This window comes from Cetorhinus maximus, chromosome 24 (assembly GCF_964194155.1).
Source record: "Cetorhinus maximus chromosome 24, sCetMax3.hap1.1, whole genome shotgun sequence".
Classification (NCBI taxonomy): domain Eukaryota; kingdom Metazoa; phylum Chordata; class Chondrichthyes; order Lamniformes; family Cetorhinidae; genus Cetorhinus; species Cetorhinus maximus.
In genome coordinates this window covers 46,278,813-46,292,160 of record NC_135902.1, presented here as the reverse complement: position 1 = coordinate 46,292,160, position 13,348 = coordinate 46,278,813, and the positions used below count along the sequence as shown (strand labels likewise).

The 13,348-nt window shown below is 39.5% G+C and overlaps 1 protein-coding gene across 2 annotated transcripts in view; it reads right to left on the bottom strand.

Moving 5' to 3' along the window:
* LOC144699854 (E3 ubiquitin-protein ligase rnf213-alpha-like) overlaps positions 1–13,348 on the bottom strand; it is a 159,607-nt gene that overhangs the window by 51,564 nt on the left and 94,695 nt on the right. For both annotated transcript variants that reach the window (XM_078571162.1, XM_078571160.1), the window contains 8 exons: positions 8,860–8,978; positions 7,844–7,966; positions 6,279–6,334; positions 5,740–5,893; positions 5,139–5,274; positions 3,749–3,937; positions 2,486–2,616; positions 759–916 (listed from right to left, as the gene is read on the bottom strand). In XM_078571162.1, coding sequence (XP_078427288.1) covers positions 759–916; positions 2,486–2,616; positions 3,749–3,937; positions 5,139–5,274; positions 5,740–5,893; positions 6,279–6,334; positions 7,844–7,966; positions 8,860–8,978 — 1,066 coding nt within the window. The remainder of the gene's footprint in view (positions 1–758; positions 917–2,485; positions 2,617–3,748; positions 3,938–5,138; positions 5,275–5,739; positions 5,894–6,278; positions 6,335–7,843; positions 7,967–8,859; positions 8,979–13,348) is intronic.

The following is a 13,348-nucleotide window of genomic DNA, read 5'->3' as shown; positions in this document are numbered from 1 at the left end:
TACATCTAGCGAATGAATTTTACAAAATATATACTGGAATGAAATTAAACCTTGTTGCCCCAGTTTTTTTAATGAGGGCCAATTTTGGGCATCAAGTTCATGACCAAATTGCACCTTAAAGATGTTTGGTATTGGAATCTGGCCATTTTTCAGACATCATGATGGTCACCTGAAAACAGGAGTTTTAGTTCTTGTGTAAAGAGGGCCCCAAACACTAGTTTTAAGGGCCACACTGAAATTAAATAATGATGGCCATAACAAGAGTGAGGGCTCTTCATGAGCCACTGTGGCCCAAGTAGCAAACACCAATAAAAGGTGAGGCAAGCAGCCAGATGTTTGTTGACATAAACTGAACACGATGCCTGTGGAGCTGCAATAAATACCCAGAACTTTGAATAACATTAATGAGGCCCAAACCCCAGTTTTGGGTCAACTATGGGCCTCCTGGTTGGTGGTGGTGGTGGGGAGGGGGGGTCTGCTCTGTGCATGGCGCCCATTTCAGGATGAAAATCAACGTAAAGGTATTGTGCTCAGTGTTCTAGTTTTAATTATGAAGTCCTGCATTTTACTACTAAATATACTATTTAAATAATAGGGGTATATTTTTAGTTTATTGCCTCTGCAGAGTACACAAAATAAATATGGTTGGCCTCCTACTTGATTTTCTTCTCTGGTCTGTCCAAATGGTAAAGATCTACCTCATTATGAATAGATATGTGAAAACACTTGAGGTAATCACCTGGACTAGAATACTTTACCTGAAATTCAGCTTCGCATGAAATGCTCATGGTCATCAGTAGGAAATCATCCAAGTACCTCAAGAAAAAATCCTGTCTCCCTTCTTCACCCACATTTGAAAGGTACTTTGCAAATCCAGTTTTATTAAATATTTCATTCACCTTTTGCTCAGTTTGTCCTGTTTATGAGTTTGGGAAATAGAACAAATAACAATTAATTCTGTGGGATAATCTCAAGGTTCCCAGCTATTTAGTTTTGCTGTCTGATAAAATTTATTTCATAGAAACTGCACTGTTTTGGGGCCAGAAATTATAGAAACAAACAGAAAGAGCAGGTGACTGATGCGTGGTATCATGGAATCCATAGGCCTACTCCATTAGCTCAATCCAGGTATTTTCATTCGAGTTGAAATGGAGAATTGATGTTCATGTGGTACCTTACCTATTTGCAATGCAACACAGTGCCACTGCATAATGCAAGTATTTATGAACAGTGCAATACCACGAGTACAAAGTAGAATGTTAGAGGATTGTAAACTTCTGCTTTTTGGACGCATTTCTGTCAATGGCCACCAGGCTGAGCAGCAGTTTGCTCGGGTGCCATTCCCACAAACCTACTGAAAAGTATTAGCAGCAGCTTTTTAAAAACAAGCATTTTTATGGGCTCTTGCAATGGCTCAAAGCATTTAATTCAGCAAGCAGTTGTGTGTTAGAACATGTGTGATGAACAAGTTAGGCTCCTGATGTAATTATGTAGTTTTAGATATTTAGGCTAGTAAAGAGTTAATAGAATTCTGAAAGCAAGCTGAAGATTGATACCAGACACAGACAGGAAGAGCAGAGATGTACTAGCTCCACTAGGTACTAAGGTTGGGCCTACTTGACTGGACTGCAGTAAACAGTACTGGGAGGCAGAATAGTGGACATCTCTCAGGCGTTAAAAGTGCAATGTCTCCTTGGTATGGAAATATATTTCCTGGTGTAGGAACAAAGAAACTGACAAGGGGCCAATGGTTAAAAAAATAAATGATGTAAGGGTCATGGGACTGGAACCCAAGCAAGCAAACATTATGTGCGTGGCACTTTTATAATTGGATAATGGGGTTTTGGTTGCAAGCCAGTGATTGGTTTAATGGGTTTGATAGCTTTCGATTCACAGTAAGTGTTTCCAAAGAGGGTGACTGAGTGAATGTTTTATGTGATTCTGCAGTCGTTCAGCCTATGCCAAGGCTTGATTCAAGATATAAACAGGGCTAAAGATCGACGTTGTTTGGTTGCTTTTTACCACTACAGTTCCAAAGCAAGGCTCACTGAAGTAGTAGGAGGGTGTGTTTCAACACCTGGCTTCTATGCTGCCTATTCGATTCTCAATGGTGTTACTTTGGGGAAAATGGAACAGGGCACACAAGGCAGATGGAAAATCAGTGTCAATAAACACAGGCTAACTTCATGCTCTGCCTGCACCTTGATTATACAGTGCCATACTGCATGTCTGGGTTTGAGTCTGCTCTTTTCTGACAGCTGAAGGAAGAGGTATATAGCAAGGGTAGATTTAAATAATAATGGTTTCACATAAAACTTATAGATTCTCTCATTATCATATGATACTTAATTTCTATTTCCAATCAGAAGATCTGCAGCACTTTGTTGGAGTCCCCCTGCCAATTGTCTATATTCAATCATATCACAGCATTGGCATTAATATTTAACTTCAGTTAGTTCTCCATGTGAACAGAGTTATCAAATACCTTCCATGTACTGGGTTTGAATCCACAATTCATCCAGAAAGTCTTTTATTCTCCAACTGAAAGGCAGCATATTGCTAATTTCCAGTATGTCCATCTTCATGTAGTTGTGGACAACAATTTCAGATTGTAAACTGTCAAAGCAAAGATAAATATTTTCCGCAAAGATTATACATAAAGTGCAGACAATTTTAATGCACGATTTAACTTTTCCCCTGGCAGGTACAAAGTAAGTCAGAGAAGTGTGGGGATGGGGGAAAAAACAAAACTGCTACTCTGCAAGCCTGTGGTGATGGTGTGAACAACAGAACTGAACCCTACTTCATATTAAGTCTTATACATGCATATGTATAGTAGATACAGTCCTCATTAGGTAAGCCAAAAAATGCAGTTTTCTTCAAACCATACTAAGGGGTAAAATCCTATCTGTTTATCATTCACCATCTCTGGCACAGGGTCAGGAACAGGTCAACACCTGCGGCCAATAAGGAAGGAGCTTACAACTTGTTTCCGAGTCTCTGCCAAATCCAATGTGTGCTGGGCACCAGATGGCATGCAAGATGCTAGCATTAACTCCACAGCTTTCTCTCTCAACAGCAGCTGCCTGATTTTTGCCTAGTGTCTTCCACAGCAATATAGATCAGTAAAGGAATTGAGCCTGCATCTCACTACTCCAAAGAACCAGAAACTAATGCACCAGAATGCACAGCATTAGCCTATTTTTGGAACTGAGCCACAAAATGCAATTCACAAGCTGGAGACACAAATTCCCCAGAGAAATACACAGTCTTTTTTGCAGCAGTTTTTTAATTGCAAGTTATTTTTGTATTTATGTCTGCCTCTGATAAAAGAATTGTACATCAGCTGATCGATTAGGCAGTGAACCTTCTCTTGGGCCTCCACCAGTGCAGCTTTGTAACTTTTTGGTAGAAGATGCTGTAACATGGCCTATTGCTAGACTCCTCCTTCCCATATAAAGAACTTAGGCTCTGCTCAGCATTCACTGTGTGAAGAAATGCAGTGGCAAACGCATGCCATCCAGTTGACCTGATAGTCAACACCAGCAATTAAACACTGGGAACCATTCTGGTATTATTCAGCAGTGGGAAATCCAGTACACTGTGTGATACATGAATGCATTATAGATAAAAGATTCTGTACTTACGCAATATGAAGGAGGGAGGCAGCTATATTTAGTAAGCATAGACAATGGTCAATGACGAGCCTTTATTAAAGAAGACCACTGTACTTCATAAAAATACCTACCTGAAGGTACTTCTGTTGTAAGGAAAATCCAGCAGATTTGGGTCACTAAAAATGTCCATCCAAAGCTGTCGTACGAATATAGGAGAATCACCAATTAATAAGTTTAGGTTACAGTCCCGGTCTATAATAGAGATAATCTGTGCTAGGAAAGGCGTCACTACTTTTTGAACTCGTTTCCAAAGCGTGTGTCTGTAAAACAAAGTTTTTTAAAAATTTGAGTTAAAAATCAAGGCCCATAGTGCAAGTCAGCACAAAGATTGTGAAGCATAAAAAAGATAAGTCAAGAAGCAGTTGATAAGTGAAGCCAATGTTGTGTTTTAAAAGTCTATAGATTATTGGGTGAAGGGAGGGTGGACATCACATAAGTCAATGCCAATGTAAAGTGGCACACTGACTCAAAAACATTTGTGCAATGGGGCAGTTAAAGTCTTATTAGACTCCCAAGCCAGAAAGCAAGAGGCTGCTCGTCATAGATTGTCTCACATTGTTTGGACTTTGCAGCAGTTGTAGTATAAATCCACCCAAGTATAAGACCGTGCTGAACCTCCTGGTACCTTTCCTATCAGAGTATTTTAATCTTAGGGATGTTCTGAGAGAAACATAGCTTCTACCCATTCTCCCAACATTGAAAATTAGCAACCTATCACATGTTCTCAGAGTTCTTTCTTGTAAACCTGAAGGTGAAGCCCAGTGAGGTGGATGCTGTTAAGGAAAAGTGAAGAGGAATGAAACTGATGGAAAATGGGCAAAAATGAGAGACAGTCTGATGGCAAGATGCAAGAAAGACCAAGTGGAATTACAAAAAGTTAAAAAGTAGGAAAGCTTCTGAAAATTACATGCGATGCAAGACTAAATTCACTCATCCTACGCTCTGAGGAAAGTTATCCTCGAAGGGAGATGCAACAATGCTTGTTAAAGAATTGGCATTAACAATACAGTGGTGTTGTTTTACCAACCTATGTCCTCTCAGTGCAGTCCGACACTGGGAGAACAGGATTGATGAATTTACTTTGTATAACAGATTAATTTATTAATACGGACCTCCATTCCACAGTGTCCTCTAGTATGAACTCAGCTAGGTGTCCTGTAATTCAGGTTAACACCTGTGTACTTTACATTTATACATGAAATAAACAAAATTTTGTTTCAATCAAGTATTTTTTGTAGGCAAACCACAGTGCATCATTTAGTTATTCTGGTATGTGCCTGCTGAGACCACAAATATAAATTGTTCATAATTTATGAAAATGCAATACCTGACCACCTCTAAATTTTCAATTTCCTTGAAAAAATATTTTACGAAGTGAATCTCGACTATTTATTTATTTTGTATTAAAAAATGATTTTTTTTTTAAGACCTTCTTAGAAGGAGGAACAGATTTGGATGTACCTGAAGGTACCACCTTCCTGAAGTGCTTCAAGGTTTGAGGCTTCCCGCACCATCCACTCAGTTGCATTGAGAGACTCCTCATCTCGTTTCAGCAGAAGAGAATGTAGCTTTTGTTTCATCATTGCCAGAAATGAAGCTAAATGAGGAAACCATATGAAAATGGATAGTTTGGTAAATCCACTGAGAAGTAATTCTCCTGTACAGCCCAAATGTCTTGCAATCATTAACATGTTCATATTGTCTATTATTGCAATAAAGACACAGTAAATAATGTGTATGAGACAATTATTTTACAATCAGTTTGAGGGATTATTAAAAACCATCCAAAATATTGAAACGAGGACGTGCATGACCAGTGTAACTGAAATGCTTTAAGCTGTGTGTTCTATATTTAAACAGGTTAAGCAATGTTCGTCATTGAAAAAGTCTAAAACCCAATTGCTGTTGAGCTTGCCACTCTGCGTGATATTTCATGATCAACATCGACCTGTGCATGACAATCTCAGTTGCTGGGTGGACAGAAGCCTGACATGATGGTGGTAATTTGTAAATTGCTACTTTTAAACATAATACCTCGATCGACGTAAAGTAGTTCACAAACCTTTGAACTCAATATCTTTGGTTAACAGTGAAAGCAGGATCTCTACTCGTGTGGTGCTGCGACTAGAACTTCGGTGCAAGTCCCTCAGCATGCCAACAGCAGACTGCACACAGCTCCTTATGAGGGAGGTTGTATCCAGCACCTTTCCATTATCCTTTTTAAAGAAACAAGTTACATTTGCAACCAGAGTGTAAATTATCAAGTTATATATCTAGCTATAAAATGCATGCAGTGTCGCAACAATGAAGCATAATTATAAACTGTTAATCACCATCGATATTAATGTAGGACAACTACACTTCCATTCACTAGCACAACAAAAGTACAATTATCCCTAGATGTTTAAGCTAATTTTACTGCTATCTTTACTTTTCTTTGGCATTTTGAAATGTCAACTCAAACCTACCAAAACTTGTTTTTAAAAGGGGAAAAATGCTTAATTTCAACATTTTTAGACACTGCACACATATGGTATTGCAGGTACCGCCAGTAGCAGATTCAGTGAGGCAAAGGATTTGAATTGAATTAGAAAGACTTACAAAAGGTGATTCAGCTATCGGCTCTTCAATCATTTCCTCCTGGTCTACAATCATGGCTAGGATACAAACAGATAGCTGCTAAGTGCATTAATTTTATTTCCAAAAAGCCATTATTAGTGAACGATTACCAATTCATCAATCAATTGAACTCTTGGTAAGTAATTTATTTGGCTTTATTGTACCAGTTAAGGACTAATAATATTATTTTAAAAATTCTAATTATTGAACCAGACACATAGCACACATACCAAACAGACCCTTTTATTCAGTGTATTGGAAACAGGAAATCTAATTCTTTAATTCAATTAAGATTTGACCATCAAAATCACCAAACATTGCATATGTACTTTGAGATCAATTTTTTTGAAAATTTTAACGTTTATATTCGGTCACAATGTTGATGCAATTATTTCAGGTTACTGATTGATACATCATTGAAACCATCAGCACAACTGTGCTTAAGCAGTAAAGTTCACAAATATGACCTTGGATGGTATAGCCAGGTAAAGGAGCACAAATCACAGGGAAGCGATCGAGTTTGTAGATGGCACTGGTCCAGCCTCAACTGTAGCACAATGTACAATTCCGGTCAGCTATTACAAAAACGATGTCTTTACGTTGGAGGGTATGCTGCAAAGGGCGACTATATCCACAGCTGGGAGTAGGCATTTGAGTTATGAAGAAAACACTGCAGAAACTGGGAATGATTGTACTGGATAAGCGCAGTCTCAGACAATGTTATAGGGTATAGACAAGATAAACATCATTAAAAGACCAGGATTTGTAGCACTTAAACATTTGGACTGGCCAGATGGATGGCAGTTTGTTTATTTTCTGTTTCTCTATGTTCTTGTGTTCTTTTGTGAGACAATGGGGCAGAAACCATCGCTCACATCTGCAATCCCCTTTAAAATAAGATGGAATGAAGACCAGAAAAGGTACTTCTCTCAGGTAGAAAAGGGAAATTAGGAGGTAGGAACATCATAGGTAGGGGTGCAGGTCGCCTGCTCACCCTTATTGTCTAGGGACAGAACATCACACAAGTCCTAATAGTGGAAAAAACGCACATGATCAAGATGCAACTATAAATTACTAGATAATTTCCACTTTTAGGATGCTTTTAATTTATCTGGTTACCGCTTAAGTTATTGACTGAACACTCAATTACCCAATAGTCAATTGCCCCTGAATATAACAGATGTCATTTTTATGGTATTTGCCCCAAAGATGCTCATGTCCTGAAATAAGAGTATCTTGCCTACATCCAGGATTTTTAATTTGAAAAAGTCTAATCCCTACCCTAGGTAAACATTTGCCACATCATGTTAAACTATTTTGCAGCAGGAGGTAGGAATTGCGCAAAGACATTTGTAATAAAATTGTGCCAGGTTTCTGCTAAATAAGAAACCACCTGAAAGCAAATCAAACACATGGGACAGTTTTCAAACTTTTCTACAATTGCTCAATTTCTTTTAAATTAAATATCGATTAATTGCTCATTAAGGTCAGATTGCAGGTATCTAAAGAGAATCCAGAAAAGAACACGAAAAATATAAAATACATACCTTCAGGTTCCCCTGGTTCTTTGCCAAACAGCTGGCTAATAGTAACACCTTTGAAAGCAGTCACATTTGCAACCATGTCTTTTGACTTCCTGAGGTCATCAATATGAGCTGACTGCCATGGGTCTAATGAGAGAGAGGAATTTTAAAGACATGATTTACTGCAACTTACTTTTATACCAAATGTACTGATACATAAATTGGGTTATGTTTTGATTAAATGTTACATACGTGTAATACAGAGCACACACAAACCCTGAATAACAGATTTCATAATTTATAATTTTACCATAACCCACTTGGATGTTGCAATACCTTACTTGGACATTAAGGTTAACTAAACCTTTTACCTTTTAAATAAACTTAAATCAACTACATAAATTTGAACGCCGCTTGTTCCAATATCAGCCCTATCTGTGTTTGTTCAACAAATCTCCTTTGCTTATACATGGGTCTATCCAGTTAATATACTCAGCAACCATTGCAACATTTAAAAAAAAAAATGGGTTCTATAAAAAGATGGGAAGCTCTTCCTCCGCCTCCCACCTCCTGCCAAATGTCTCCCTTTTGGAAAAGCAAAACAGCAGGTTTTGGTGCTGGAAAGGTGGGCTCAAGGATCCATGAACATGACATTAGGTGTTGGTTGAGTGGAACAATTTTCCACTGAATACTTGAAGATCATGTCATTGTAGAGACACTTCAGGAAGTTTCTTTTGAAGAACCAGTAGGAAACGTCCATTGGTATTTTACAGGGTGATTCATGGTAATTCAATTAAACAACCTGCTGGATTTAATAATCCAGCCAAGTCCCTATTTCAAAACTTGTTAAAATAATGTCCCGAACAAAACAATTTCAATTGAGGTTATGAGCTTAAAATATTGTAAAGAATTGGATGGCGCACCCACCAGTACACAAACTAAATACACGCTCAATCAGTAAGGATACTTTGACCCGGGATTTATAAGTATCTGAAGAAGAAAAAAAATCAAACCATGGGAAGAGAATCCAATTTCTTTACCTCCATGAAATCCTACGTATGTTGATCCACCTTCCATTCTTGGTAATTTAATGATGAAATACACAGAGACCGTCCAATCATCACTTTTGCTTTTGTTGATTTCATTTATAGTCGAATACCTACCCAAAGAGCAGGGTATTGTATTATAACAGGTACAAACTTAGTTCAGTGAACAATCTTCCAGTCATTAAAATTTCATGTGTGCACGCATGCAATGATTTTTATATCCTTGTGCCAACTTTCTCCTCTTCATTGGTTAAGTGATTGTTCTTACTCATCAGGTAGAGGTTTGTTTCTATCCTTTCTAATCAGCACTTTTAGTTATTTTCTACTTCCATTATTCATCTGGAAATTTGCAGGAAATCAACTTTACAAATGTTGAAGATAAAAAGCATTTATTGTGGAAGAAGCAAATAAAAATAACATGATTAGCAAAGTTTTTTTTAATCAAACACATGGATGCAGAAAAATAATGACAGAGATAATTCTTTTTTAAGGTTTGGGAATGAAAAATCTAGCTCAGCTGATTTAAATTTATTTTTTGTTAAAGAATAGCAGCATAAAGGCAAGTATTGCTGGTGGAAATGTTCATTACAAGTAGGAATAGCAGTAAATTAATGAGATTGCATCTGCCCAGACATGCAGTGCGTGCATTCGCAAAATATTAACTCAACTCCCAGCAATATGTAATTCCACTATTCAGTGTCAGGAGAGCATATGATTGTATTACATGATACATACTTAGGAAGAATATCCTAGTTCCCATTGCTAAATTCATTTTTATAAAGAAGATTTCTATGAATGTACCATTTTAACCAAATTTTGATGCGACTTGGACACAGAATTAAACTGTGGGCTGCAACGTGAATTGGGAGACCCAGGTTAGTACTGCTGACATCTTGGTCATTCCTCAGCAAATAAGTTGCTTGCCTTGGCCAAACTTGTACTAATGTCTCTCCAGACAAAACCAAGCAGGTTAGTACATGCTCCATGTCACTTGAGCCCTTTTCCTTTCTCATCACAATATGACACTCATCTACAGTTGCCTCCAATTTCTCTCCTATTTTACAATGTCTGAGCAGATCTTGTCCACGAGATCCACCTCTCTGCTCCCTTCACTCCATTTCCTACTAACATGCTGACTATCAACTTCCTTTTGTGGCTCTTGTGCTAGCTGACATTGTGCTTGATTCTCTGCTCTCCCTTTCTGAACCAGCATCATCAAAAACCTATCTTCAACTGTTCTGTTCTTGCAAACTTCAGCTAATCTCTAAACTCACTTTTCTCTCCAAAGTTCTTGAACATATTGCTGCCTTCTAAACAAGTATCCATCTTTCCAAACAAACTCTATGCTTAAGTCTCTCCAGTTGTGTTTCTGTCCCCACAATAACAACTTCAATGATTAAGCTGAACTAGCCTTCTTCATTCTCCTTGACCTCTTGACAGGCTCCACTATACCAGCCTCCTCCAATGCCTTCCATTGTCCAGGTCAGCAGCACTGCCCTCATTTGGATCCATTTGATCATAGTCAGAGCATCTCCCATCAGTGGCATTGCTTCCTGCCCCGTTACCCACAAGAATTTAACTGTAGCCCCCTTCACTTCCTCAATTACTAAAGGCAACATTATCTGCAGTCATGGCTTCAGCTTTCACATATGTTCTACTAATGCCTCTCCATGCTTCAGTTTTGACCAGGGCTTTCCAAACTGTGGGTCATGACTCCCAGTGGGGTCACGAGCTCCAAGGCAGCAGTAGGTGCCATGGAACTATGACTGAGTGTTAACAGCTGCAAGGCCCCTTTAAATCCTCATATTTCTTCAATGGTGGGTATGGCCTACCTGACCGATCTTTGAGGGTTCAGCCCTGCTCCAAAAAAGCCAATGAAAACGTAGGTGCTTATTATTTTAAAAGCCCTGCACTTTAAACAGCCCCCCGCTCTCAAGGCTGTTCACCACACACACCCCCTCCCCGCACTCTCAGATCTCCACCTCCAGCCATGGCTTTAGCAGCTCTCAGTCCCACCACCCCCCACTTCCCGACCCCACCACCAACTTTCACAGCTTTTCAATACCCCCAGCTCTCTAGATCACCCTCACCCCTTGTCCCATCACCGCCACCCACATCAATCTGGCTCACACTCAGGGGTCACGACAATTTTCAAGCCTCAAAATAGGGTCACATTTGGGAAAAATTTGGGAAGGATCAGCAACCTGAAACATTATCTCTGTTTCTCTCTCCACAGATGCTGCCAGGCATGCTGAGATTTTCAGCATTTTGTGTTTCTACCTCTCCACTACCTCGCCACTGCCTTTATGTTGTCAGACTGCTTGTTCGACATCCAGTCTTGGATGAACCACAGTTTTCTCCATAGAGGAACATTGAAAAGACTGAAATCATTGCCTTTGTCCTCCACTACAAATTGCGCCTTCAGTACTGATTCCATTGTCCTCCAAAGCCAACACCTCAGAATGATTCAGAGATTTTTCAACCTCGATGTCCTATTTGAACCTGGCTTAGCTTCCAATCTCACATCCTCTCAATCAAAAAAGACTACTCTATTACCATTTCATAGCATCATCTGCCTCCATCCTCATCACAGCCCATCTACCTGCTGAAACCCTCGTTCGTGTTGAGAGAGACTACAGAATGCTCTATTACATGAATCACACAAAGTTAGCATGCAGGTACGGCAAATAATTAGGAAGGAATAAATATGGAATGTTGGCCTTTATAGCAAGGGGAATGGAGTATAAACATAGGAAAATACTACAGATGCTGGAAATCTGAAATAAAAACAGCAAGGGCTGGAAATACTTTGCAGGGCTGGCACCATCTGTGGAGAGGGAAACAGAGCTAACAGAGTTGAATAGGACTCTTCAGAGTTGAAGGAAGGTAGAAATGTGATGGGTTTTATGCCATTAAAAAGGGGGAGGGGAGATAGAAAAAAAGGGAGGGTCCGGGATAGGGTAGAGGGTGGGAGAGAGTAATGACAAAGATGTCATGGAACAAAAGACAAAGAGAGTGGTAACAGTTGTAGGAAAGAAACAAAGCATTTGTCCGGAGTGAGTGTGATTATAAAAAATAGGGAAGTCTTGCTACAGCTATGCAGGGCATTGTTATGACCACAACTTGAGTACAGCATGTAGTTTTGGTGTCCTCACTTAAGGAGGGATATACTTGCCTTGGAAACAGTTCAAAGAAGGTTCACTAGGTTGATTTCTGGGATGAAGTGGTTGCCTTATGAGGAAAGGTTGGACATACTCATTGGAGTTTAGAAGAATGAAACCTACAAGATTCTGAGGAAGCCTGACACTGTACATGTTGAGAGGATGTTTTCCCTCCTCAGGAACATAGAACTTGGGGGGTACAGTTTCAGAATAAGGGGTTTCCCATTTAAGACGGAGTTCAGGATGACTCTCTTCTCTCAGAGTTGTTAATCTTTGGAATGCTCTTCCCAGAGAGCAGTGAAGGCTAAGTTATTGAATATATTCAAGATTTTTGATCTACAAAGGTTTTGGGGAGGGTAGGAAAGTAAAGTTGAAGTTGATCTTATTGAATGGCAGAGCAGGCTCGAGGTGCCAAATGGTCCACGTCCTGCTCCCTATTGCTTACGTTCTTATTTGGGTATTTTCACTTGACTAGTTGATTGCTCTCCTGGCTGGCCTCCCTTACTCAGCCCTCCATAAACTTCAGCTCATCCAAAACTTTGCTACCTGTATCTTACGTAGCAAAAGTTTTTCATCTATCACTCATGTCTTCCTTGACCTATATTGGTTCTTGGTCCCTCAATGCCTCCAATTTAAATTTATTATTCTTGTGTTTAATTTTCGCCATGGTCTCACACCCCTCCCCATCTCCGTAAATTCCCCCAGCCTTAAACAAGGCCTGAACTCAACTCCTCCGACTCTCTTGTGCATTTTTTCCTCTTTATTGTATCACACTGCCGAAGCCCATGTTCTGGTCTTTAAGCCCATCTTATCCCCCGCTTTCTTCATTTAAGACACTCCTTAAAAATCCATGCAATTATCTGTCATCACTGAATGATGATTTTGGCAAATTTAAACTTAGGGACTTTTCAATTAGTACCATTCATTCTTTAAAATATAAAAGGTATATTGCGTCTTCATGAAAGGAAGTTGTGTTGCTTTGTAACTGTAGTAACAATGCTAAAGGACACAAGACATCATGACCAGGTTTCCTCTACACTGGAGAGACCAAATGCAGACTGGGTGATCGCTTTGCGGAACACCTTCGGTCTGTCTGCAAGCATGACCCAGATCTCCCTGTCGCTTGCCATTTCAACACACCATCCTGCTCTCATGCCCACATGTCTGTCCTTGGCCTGCTGCAATGTTCCAGTGAAGCTCAATGCAAACTGGAGGAACAGCACCTCATCTTCCGTCTAGGTACTTTACAGCCTTCCGGACTGAACATTGAGTTCAACAACTTTAGATCATGAGCTCTCTCCTCCTTCCCCACCCCCTTTCCG